General features: G+C 35.1%; 1 protein-coding gene across 1 annotated transcript in view; it reads right to left on the reverse strand.

Moving 5' to 3' along the window:
• The window catches only part of LOC136033405 (lysosome-associated membrane glycoprotein 1-like), a 31,056-nt gene extending 22,295 nt beyond the window's left edge, over window positions 1-8,761 (reverse strand). Inside the window, exon 1 of the mRNA XM_065714175.1 lies at window positions 8,643-8,761. Coding sequence (XP_065570247.1) covers window positions 8,643-8,685 — 43 coding nt within the window. The 5' untranslated portion in view covers window positions 8,686-8,761. The remainder of the gene's footprint in view (window positions 1-8,642) is intronic.
• Window positions 8,762-12,038: the final 3,277 nt, after the last annotated feature.

Here is a 12,038-nt window from a genome sequence, read left to right on the forward strand (position 1 = left end):
AATGGTTGTACATGAAGCAGTAAAACAGAAAAGATTCAACTGTGAAACAAAAAAACTAGAAGACAGTTTTGCAGTAAGGGTGATATTTAAAAGTGATAACAGGTACTCTATACATTTGGTTTTGTGGGAGGAAAAGAGATGTGCATGTTTATCATTTTCAAATCATGCAGTGTCATAAATGCCAGAAGGATGGTCAACTGCAAAAGGATTAAAGAGCCAAGTTACCAGTTTCCCTACATTGCTAAAGAAACACATCAGATCAGGGTCCTTTGAAAAATGATGTCTCACTTAACAGACCAAGGGCATATTTTTATACCAATTATAGAGCAAATCATGCCCCTACATCATTTGCCTACCCTGTAAGGAAAGAAAATTATGAAATATCTAAGGTGACAGAAACTTACCAAATGGGATATAGGATGGCTTAAGTAACATTTAAGAGCTATGCAGATGCAGCTAACAGGGTGAGTTTGCAACAACTAGCAACAAATATATCTGTATCAGCTGACAATGTTGAACAAATAAGAAAGGTTAAAAAACAAGAAACAGCAGAAAAAATGGTAATAAGTTTACTCTACAAAGATAAATTTTTGGAACTGAGCAGCATTTCAATATTTAATTGAATTCCAAGACCTTGCAGATTCATTGAAGAACTAGAGCTAGGGCAGCTCAATAAGCCAAAGATTGCCAGTGTTTACAAGCTGAATGGAATAACTGAAAATGATCAAAATGAACCTTAAACTTTTATCTTGGAAATGCCCAGTTGGTCATGAAAGAGAAGAGGGCTTTATTATAGATTACTGTAAGAAAATTAGACTGATGTAATTTTCATACTAGAAACATAGTTATTTGACCATATATGGATTCAACTTTAAAAGGGTGAAAAAGCCTTTATATTTTATTTTGTGGAAGATTGATCTGCAGGATTTTCTAGACTATAAAGTTGAAATCCATGGTTACAGTGTACTTCAATAAGATGGATCAACTATCAACAATATAAATGTGTACAATGCAAATAGAAACAACAGCAAAATCGGTGTACTATTAATGAGGTATCATAGAGAATTTCTTCTGATGAAGAACTGGCTATGATAGGTAATTTTTATGCACACTATAAAGTTTGGTGCAAATGCAACATTGCGAACTAATCTGGAGGGAGTATGGAGCAGTTCTTGTTAGAATCCCAAATTTGCCTTGCCAAGGGATTGCAAAAGCTGTAAAAATCATTTTACTGGTAGTCCCACAACAATTGACTTAATATTTACTAGTCCTAACTTCACCACAAGGAATATTGTTGTAATTCCAGAGGATGTGCTGCTTTTTAGAGATCATTCCCCATACCAATCAACATTGAGGGCTGATAATGTTGACAGCAATCAAACACCTTTGCAAAGTACAAAACACTCCTTGTTTTTGATTGAAGAGAGCAAATTGACAAGAGTATGGGGGCTAACTTAAAGAAGTATTAATTAATACATTAGTGGATGCAGAAACATCAACAGATGAAAACATTTGCATATTCCAAGAAAGTTTACTGACAGCAGAAAAGAAAGCTGTTCTAATAAAATATAACTCAAAGAGGGCACATAAAAACAACTGTTGGCGGAACAGTGAATGTGAAGATACAAAGAAGGACTATGTAAAAAGAGAAAGGTTAATGTTTCAGTAATAACTTTAGAAAATATGATTAATGTGAAATACTTCTATGCAAGATTTAAGAGAACTATGTCTGCAGCAAAAAAGAACAGCATTAAAGTTTTTGGCTAATCTGGATTTTAGAAAGCAAGCAGGTAAAGTATATAGTTAAATACATAGGATGCAAAACAAAAAGCCAAACAGAACAAGCAACCCACCCCTAGTTTATGAGAATGTGACTTTGGTAAGTGAAATGGACAAAGTTAATGCTTGTGTTAAACATATGAAGGAAACAATTGGATAGGAGGATCCAGATAAAGAGGCAGTAGCAAAATGGTAGCATAAGTAAGACAATTGACTAAAAAAAGACAAACATGAGCCATATAATCAATGTTTCTCTTTATTGAAAACTGAGCAATATAATCAAGAATTTGTCAAATATAGCCCAATGTGCTGATAAGGTTTATCCTCAATTTATGAAAAACATCCCACAAGGATGGGCAGAAGTGCAGCTGGGTATAGTAAATAATGCCTGAATGAGTGGATTTCACAAAAGTATGTAAGTCAAGATTAGCAGTGGCAATTATCAAGCCAGGTAGACATACCAAAGCTAGAAAGTACATTACATCAAAGTTGGAACACAGGCCCTTCCATGTCAAAAAACTACTGGACAGCACAGGTCTATCTTATGCATGGAATGGAGGAGAGGGCCCAATCTCAGATCAAAAAGCCTTTCTGTCAGAGATCCAAACAAGGCTGGATGACCAAGAAATTCAGGAATGGCGGAATGACCTTAGCCAGTTGGAAAGCTTAAGTTCTTACTATAAGGTGAAAGAAAATTATGGTGAAGAGTTATATTTTAAATTAGGGATTCCAAAAGAATTCCTGAGGTCTTGGATGCAGGTGCGAGCAAACTGTCTCCCTCTTCACAGTATTTGGAAAAATAGTTGTCACCCAGAAATGTGGTATACTTGCCCAATTTGTGGTGATCTTGATGTGCTAGACCATTTTCTTTTCAGGTGTCAGGGGCTAAATGAGCTAAGAGAGAGTTTTCTTGGAGTGGGTGGTTGTGAGCCCCTTCTTGGAACTTTGAAGTCAACATTGAAAATAAATATAGTAGCAGTGGCAAATTTTGTCCAGAAGGGTCTTGTTATTTGAAAGTTGATTGTTACATAATTTAGTTTGTTTGTTGTTATATATGTATGTATACAGCCTGAAAAATGGCTTTAAATACAGTCATTCATTTATACAGCTGTTGTGGTAAATTGGTTACTAAATCAGATGTTGTTTATTGTCTTGTAACTCTGTTATCCCTTAAAAAGCTAAATGCAATACCAAATACATAAATGAGGACTGTACTTGGAGCTAGGAAAACAGCCCTAGTGTCATTCCTGCAATCAGAAAGTGACTTGGAAGATCTAGAAACAAGAAGTAATACTATTACATTAAGATATTTATCAAAAACATGGGGTCAAATGGAACAAATCCAGTGAAATCAAGGATTGTTAAACCAGGTCTGTATATGATGGCAAAAAATTGCACAAAGCAGAATCAATTAGATTTCTCTGTAAGATCTGTTCAAATATGTTATCAATTTGACCTGGAACAAAAATATTACAGAAATGCTGCAAGTTTTATACATAGAGTTACCTCCACCATGAGAAAGCTGCAAAAGTAAGTGCTCAACTATCATGTATTAGAGAGGAAACTTAGGCTTAGCCACTAGGTTCAGAATTTGATTGAGAGAGTCATCCAGGAGTTTCCTGGTTATTTAATACCAAGGGATCCAAAGTAGATGATCATAGTCCTGCATACCAAAGAAGAAACTTGCAACAATAGTACAAGCTACCTAAACAAGCAATGATTTTTAAGCTGAAGTAATTACTGTAAATTGCATTTGCCAGCAAGATAAGGTTGTAGATCCTCCTGTAGTTCTTGCGGGTGGTGAGTGATGTAATTATGTTGGCTTACCTTCCCAGTCCAGCCTCAACTCAGCCCTCTCTCAGTCCCTGTTGACTCCAGCCTTGGAGTGGGGAGTCTCAACTTGGATAGGCTATTCCAGAGGGGGACCACCCAAATGGAAAAGAAGCCATGTTGTTCCCTTCTCCAACATCCAGGCAGGTGAAGCTTCAGACTGTAACATCTTGAATTGTTAGCCAGGGAGGGGGTGAAGATATGGTTCAGGTGACCAGATCTGAAAATTTTGCATGCCATGATCACATCTCCTCTATATCTTCAATACATGAGGGTTGGAAGTCGCAGAGACCTTAGGCGATCCTGTTAAAGGGCATTATTTAAGCCATGGACCAGTTTGGTTGCTCTCCTTTGGACACTTTCAAGGGCTCTTGTGTCCATTTCATTTTGGGGAAAGGCCAAAGTCAAGCCAAACTCTAATAAAAATAAAGAAAGCAGTGATGTATACTAAGGAAGGTCTGAAAGATTGTTCTAACATATTAATATGCTTGGATGCAAAAAGTGTACTAGACAACAGTAGCAACATAAATAGATGAGGGACATGGTTAAGGGAAGTATCTCTAGGACAGGAGATTGTATTAGAGTGGGTTCCAGCTCATGTTGATTTACATGGAAATGAACTAGCTGGCAAGGCTGCCAAAATGGCACCACTCTTTGTGGTCCTTTTACAAGATGTAATTCTAAAACTCAGATCATGATAACTGAAGAAATTATAAAAAAAGCAGCAATTATATTTTGAGGAAAATTATAACTTCTTTGAAACTGGTTCATAATATGTAAAATCAGAATAAACTCAGAAGTGAAACATTATACAAAGCTAAGAAGGAGAGAAGGAACAATAGCCTTTTGTCTGAAACACAGAAATGCAGGTGCTGATTAATATCTTACAGAATTTGGTGGAGAGGAAAGCACTTGTGAAATGTGACAGTGAAGAAAAAGATGAACATTTTTTAACTGAGTCTGATCATAAACCAGAGTTGCCCTATAGAATCAATTTTCAAGGAACAAAAGGTTAATATTTCAGTGAATCTACTTCTGGGTGGCTTCTCAAGTGATGAAATAAATACTAGTTGTATACTTAGTGCTGAAATTCTTGGAAAAAATTGAACATGATCAGAGGATATAATTAAAGACATTGGGAATCATTTAATTTCCAGCTTGACAAGTGAGTATCAAGAAGAATACAGAGAGAGGACTTGAATGACCATGTTGTCAAGAAGGGACCAAAATCTGCCTCATCATCTGAAACCTTGAAAAACAGATATTATGCTTAGCCTAAAAGAAAGTAGGCTACAATTAAAGTATTTCCAGCTCAATCCTGATTTATAAGGTTTTAATGATCTACAAAAATGTTTCCTAAATTTAGAAAAAAAACTGTCTAGATTGTATGACACTATTATTAACCACCTCGAAAAAATGGCTTACTGTCGAAATCTCAACATGGTTTCAGAAGAAGTTGGTCCATTGAGACAAACCACTCTTACGATATAGTCACTAAATTAATTGAGGAAGGTAAAGCAGTTGATGTCCTGTTACTTGACCAAGCCAAGGCCTTTGATAAAGTTGTCCACAAATATCTTTTACATATGCTCCATGCATATGGAGTCTATGCTGACACTGTGGAGTGGATAAGATCGTTTCTGATTGACCAAATCCAGAAGCTCATGGTCTATTCTGACAATGGAGACCCCATATTTTCAGAGCCTGTACCAGTTATAAGCAGGGTACTGCAGGGAAGCATCCTTGGCCCCACCCTCTTCTCTATACATATTAATGATTGTGAGGATGTTCTACAAAAACCCATCACTCTCTATGCTGATGACAGCAAACTAATTGGAATTGCCAATGAAACCCTGCAAAATGACTTGAATAGTCTCTCCTTATGGGCTTTCCACCTGGATGATGGAGTTCAACCCATCAAAATGCAAAGTCCTTCATATGGGTCCCCACAACAATCAGATTTCATATTTTATGCTGGATAAATCTGGCACACATATTCAAGTTGAGGCTGTTGAGAGTGAATCAGACTTAGGGGTAATCATTGACAGGAAGTTTAAGTTCCATGAGCACAGTATGCAACAAGTTGCTAAGGCCAACAGAGCCCCGGGACTAATTAAACAAACCATATCATCACACCATCCTCTGATAATAAGAAAATTATGTAATGCTTTTGCAAGACCACATTTGGAGTTTGGCTGCTCTGTTACAAATCCTCAATACAAGCAAGATGTGGCAGCCCTAGAGAGTATACAGAGAAGAGCAACTAAGCTTTGTGCCCCACACCAACAGCTTCCCTACCCTGAGTGTCTGGATTGCCTGAAAATACACACTTTGGTTTACCAGTGGCACAGAGGAGATGTCATTTTTGTCAAGAAAATACACCAAAACAACATGGCTCTAACTCCATTTTTACTCCCTCCCTAGCCACTATGACATGAAGCCACTCAATGAAGCTGCAACAGAAGCACTCCAGATGCAGAGAGAGGACAAACTTTTTCTCAGTATGTGCTGTCTCAACTTGGAACAGTCTTTCCAATGAGACTGTCACTGATGAAACAATTAATTCCTTCAAAAATGCAGTTGAATTGGAGTGGAGTAATGTGGAATGGAAGTACCAGTGGGAGGCCACACCCACTAATTGTGTTACCTCATCAATTCAACAGCAAGATGTTCTACAGGAGGATACAGTCCACCTTATCTTGCTGTAAATGCAATTTAAGGTAAGACGACTTAAGATCCATCTTAAATAACAGGAATTCTATTTTGAAAACTAAAAATAGAGAAAAAGAAATGGTAAAATTCTAGTTAATTGACTTCTTGCTATCTAGGAAAGGGTGTAGGTTAGGAAAATGAAATTTTCAGGGATTTGTCTACAGGCTAAAGTATGTCCTAGGAAGATATTTTAAAGTACCCACCTCAACTCCTTCTTCCTCTAGAGGGCCCTGAAGTTTGTCTACATGACAGGTCTATACCTACTGAAATTTTGACAAAACAACATTTTACCTTAATTTTCAATTTCCTAGTTGCTTTTTTGCTCTTTTTAGTTCTGAAAATGCAATTCCTGTTATTTGAGTAGAATTTTGGTCAATGTTCCTATTACCTGAACAATTGTTTAGGGTCATGAATCTATTGCTAATAGATGCATTTTAACTTTTTGAATATCTTTTCTCTCTTGCAAAATTACCACAAACTCACCATTATGGAGTTATTATATATTTGCACATTAGGGGGAAGGGGAGGGTAAAGCATAGCATATATTAAATTTAGGGTAAAATTCTAGTTAATTGACTTCTTGCTATCACAAAAGGTTTAGGTTAGGAAAATGAAACTTTTAGGGATGGGTCTACAGGCTAAAATATGTCCCAGGAAGGTATTTTAAAGTACCAATCTCCACTCCTTCTCCCTCTAGAGGGCCCTGAAATTTACCTACATGACAGGTCTATTACCTATTGAAATTTTGACAAAACAACATTTTACCTTAATTTTCAGTTACTATTTGCTTTTTCTCTGCCTTTAGTTCTGAAAATGCTATTCCTGTTATTTGAGTAGCCTAGAATTTTGAGCCATATCAATGTTTTTTTTCAAAATTTAGGAAATGTTTTTGCATATCTGTAAAACCTCATAAAACAGAATTGAGCAAAGTTATGAAGCTGAAAACAATTTTGTTATACTTCAATTAAGCAGAAGATCTATTTTGCAAGGTTTCACTTTTATAGCACACATATTTTTAAAGGTCATCAAAGGTCAGGGCCCTCTAGAAGGAGAAGAAGTGAAGGTAGTTGCTTCAAAATACCTTCCTGGGACATACTTTAGTCTGTAGATTTATCCCTGAAAGTTTCATTTTCCTAACCTAAACCCTTTCCAAGGTAGCAAGAAGTCAATTAACTAGAATTTTACCAAATATAGTAATGGTTAGTTTATGTATTTAATATATGCTATGCTTTACCCCCACCCCCCTGATGTGCAAATATATAGCCCAAATTTGTTTCTAAACTATTACAGATTCATGATTTCAAACATCTAATCAACAAAATTGGAAATCAACAATTCTATATGTGTAAACACAGGATATTTGGGCCAGAATAACTCCATAACAGTGAGTTTGCACTGAAAAAAGAAAAGATGTTCAAAAATCAAAACACATCTATTAACAATAGTTTCATGACCCTAAATAATTGTTCAGGTAATAGGAACAATGACTGAATCTTGAGCCATATCAATGTTTTCAAAATTTAGGAAATGGATTTGAATATCTGTAAAACCTTATAGCCTAATTGAGATTGAGCAAAGTTATGAAGCTGAAAACAATTTTGTTGTACTTCAATTAAGCATAAGATCTATTTTGCAAGGTTTCACTTTTATAACACATATTTTTAGGGGTCATCAAAGGTCAGGGCCCTCTAGAGGGAGAAAGAATTGAGGTAGGTAGGCTACTTCAAAATAGACTACTTTCCTGGAACATACTTTACCCTTTAGACCCATCTGTTAAAAGTTTCATTTTCCTAACCTAAACCCTTTCCAAGATAGCAAGAAGTCAATTGACTAGAATTTTAACAAAGAAATTTAAAACAAAAACTAAGGTACAATGTTGTTTATTAAAATTCTAATAGGTCTAGACCTGACATTTAGGAAAATTTCTAAATAAATCAGAAGAAAGCTAACATAGAAGCTTAGCTATAATTTCCTAGAGTATGTATTTAACCCTAGAATTATTGCTGAAAGTTTCATTTTTGTAACCTAGCCTCTTTCCAAGTTAGCCAAAGCAGCTTGTCTAGAATTGTACCCTCTTAGGCTTGTTTGTTAAGCATAATTGCTACAGAAGATGCTAAACAATAAATAAAAGTCACTAATATTTTTTCGGAAGATAATATAAAATAGACTAACATCCTTTGTCCAAAAGACAATATTGAAAATAGCCTAGTTTGAAAGCAGTCATGTTTTACCAACAATTAGCTAAAGGTTTTATTTTTAAAATCATGGCTTACTAAAGCTGTAAGGATATTTTGGGATATCAATAATGGAACTCGAACTACCTGATGCAATAATGACAAGAGCAAAAAGAATAAAGAACTCCATTGCTAAGGATCAGATCCAACAACAATGACGAAAAACAATAGATTATATTCTTTTCTTAAAGAAGGCGAATGATGAATACGAAAATCCCTAAAGTGCATTCTTTTTGTGAGCTTGATGCAATTTTTTAACGTAAAACTAGCGGATGCACGGAAGTCATAAAAATGTTCATACGGAATCTGTTCACTGCATTGGTTGAAGCACAAAATTATTATCAGATATTTATAAACCATGCGCACATGAATGGGCTAAGTGAAGTTTAAGAATCCAAGTAAAATATTCAAAGGGTAACCTATATTTACTTAGGCTAGCCATGCCTGGTTAAAATATATGTTCATTTTCCCAGAAATACCCCCTTGATCCTTAATCATTAGATACTGGAATCAAAAAGACTTGACCTTAATGCTATTTGTAAAATTAATGGATAGCTCCAAATAAATATGATTTGTTACTCAGTAGACGGTTACTCAGTTACTCAGTATTCGGTAACTCAGTAGAATTTTTTAAACACAACCGTTGAACCTTTTGTAGTGCATAAAATTTCACAGGAAGCTTGGTGGATCATATAAAACGACCTTAAAAACGTTATAGCCAGGAAATGATATAAAATAAAATATTTTTCATGAGACTGGTGATTTTTAGGGTCACCAAAAGTAATGAAGTTAATAGTTACGAATAGCGTCTTGGCCGTGACAAAACCAAATCTAAATAGGAGAAGGTGTGAACTACTAAAAAACGCCCTGGTGGCTTGCCCTGGTGGCAATCCTGCACATAGGCCAAACAATTAGGGAAGAAATGATAGGACTAACCTTTAGATTGGGGGAGGGGGGCATAAAATAAGGACATTTACTTTCCAGACTCTCATTTTCTTAATAAGAGGGCTCATCGGGTCATTTTAAGAAGGATATATATATATATATATATCTTACATAAGAGTTAGCTTCCTGTATTGAATCTGTTCAATAGGTTTGTATATTGAAGCACTCATTTCAGACTTTATTATTTGTTATTTGCTTCTTATTTCTTATTTTTTTTCTTATTTCTTATTTTCTTATTATATTATCTAAGAAATATCCCTGCCTACTTAAGTTTCTGCCTGTGTAGTGCCTATATATTTACGATCAAACGTTAGATGTTAAAAACTACTATTTTTACTATGAGAGGGGGGCTGTCATGACTTTTAAGTATCCATAATGCATGCTTAGCCTGAATAGATTCTCCCAGCCGAAGGGAGGTCAATAGTAAAGTCCTGCATATTTATCCGAAAGACCATTTATTTCGAACGACCTTAAAAATGTTATAGCCACGAAATGATGTAAAATAAAATATTTTTCATGAGACTGGTGACTTTTAAGGTCACCAAAAGTAATGAAGTTAATAGTTACGAATAGCGTCTTGGTCGTGACAAAACCTAATCTAATTAGGAGAAGGCGTGAACTACTAAGTTTTATGAAAAGACACAGGTTAAATATTGTTTACTTTTAGTTGATTCTTAAATAAGTAACGGCACGGAATGAGGAGTTATAGTGACAAAAAAGATTACAGTAATCATTAATTGGTACATAAAATAATAGTTAAACCATGCACGACTTAAAATTAACAACATAATACACAACATAAACAGTGCAAATCAGTGATGATAGCAAGTTCCGAGGTTAAGTCTGACGTAATCTCAAAATAAGCACATACATTTTCTAGCCTTTGCCCTAACCACGTATCCTGTTTCAAACATGGAAGGGTATATTTCAAAATTCTGTAAATTAACCAATACATCCTATAAGTTCTTGGCTATTTAGTTATTTTTAAACCTCTTTGTCTCAGTGAAAGTGTTTATTTCAAAACTTTGTAATTTACGTTTTATATATTTTAGTTTATTTTGTAAACATCAAGTCCTGACTCTTCATATGGTCAACCTTATTGCAATACTTCCTCCCTTTTGAAGAGTCCTCCCAAACTCTTTATATTTTTCTTTAAAGGACAAATTTTAACCCTATAGAGGCAATTGTTGTAGAAAACAACACTGTACCCTTCGAGCTTTGACTGCCATCTTGCCGTAAAAAAAATATTGCTTTTAGCAATATTTTTTGATGGGGCTGAAAGATGGCAGTCGATTGATGCCTTTGGGGAGCTGCTGTGTGACGCGTGGCCTAAACAGCGAGTCACTAAACCAAAGGATAAGAAAAACGAATGAAAAGGTGGGTGATTTCTAAGCTAGAAACTGGAAATAAAATGAAAAGGTGGGAGATTCCTTGTGTGTCATATGTGTATAAAATATGTACAATTCAAAATTACTGTAGTTGAAATTCACGAAGTGTGCAATAATCTGGATCAGTAGCAAGATACATTTCCTCATGCTGTAAAAATACAACATCGGACGATCGTGGCTCAAAATTGTGAAGCGAATTAGGTAAAAATAGGAACAGTGTTTTTCAAATTTGCACATTTATATTCAATGTTGATTTCTCGACGTATTTCGGTGTTTCAAAAATGTTTTCCATATTTGAATTTCTCATTTCACACAATTGTAAGTTTATTTGCTGTTCGTAATTGGACTCTGTGTGTAGCTGGTTCTTATTGTTTACATCTTAGAAATAATTAATACAACATTTGATTGTAATTATGTAAAACCTGGGGCTTAGGTCCAATGAGACCAGAAAATGTGTTATATACGAGTTGCCTCTCCAGTCCTAAACGCAGATGTAAAGATCAATCCCAGCCTTAGACTCGTTTAGAAGATAAAAAAAATTATGTCCTAAACTAGATTAAATAATTAAAAGTTTTCTAAAATGAAAGAAAAGAGTGATATTAAAACTCAAAGCAGTGAGAAATTGGTTCGCAAATGAGGGAGGACGCCTCAAACACAATACCCTGCTCTTTACGCTAAAGTTTTGACTTCTATTCCCGATTCTTTTAAACTAATTTTTGTTTTCTTTCTAGATGGTGGAATCTTGCGACAGACTAAGAAAACGAGCTCAAAATTGCCAAATTGACGCAAAAGAGGCTAATTTGATTTGAAATGTATACTTTGGTTCCTTTTTAAATGTCTTTCAATATGAGAGCAACAAGCCCGCCTCCCTGACACCATCTTTTTCCAGAATCTTCTGCTCGTTTTGAGTTTGACTTGGCTATTTATTGTAATTTCTGTTAGTTTTGAGTTTAAATTATTTACTGAAAGTGATTTGTGGTAGTTTTACGCTTCGAAGGCTATTTGACTTAATTCTGCTCATTCTTGGCTTAATAGAGCTCTTTACCTTTCTTTGAAAAAATAGTTTTGTGGAAAAAGTCTATTAAATTGATTATTTTAAGGAGAGGAGTTGATGCACAGGCAATATTCTAGATATTTGGGATAATTATAT

This window comes from Artemia franciscana, chromosome 1, assembly GCF_032884065.1.
Source record: "Artemia franciscana chromosome 1, ASM3288406v1, whole genome shotgun sequence".
NCBI lineage: Eukaryota > Metazoa > Arthropoda > Branchiopoda > Anostraca > Artemiidae > Artemia > Artemia franciscana.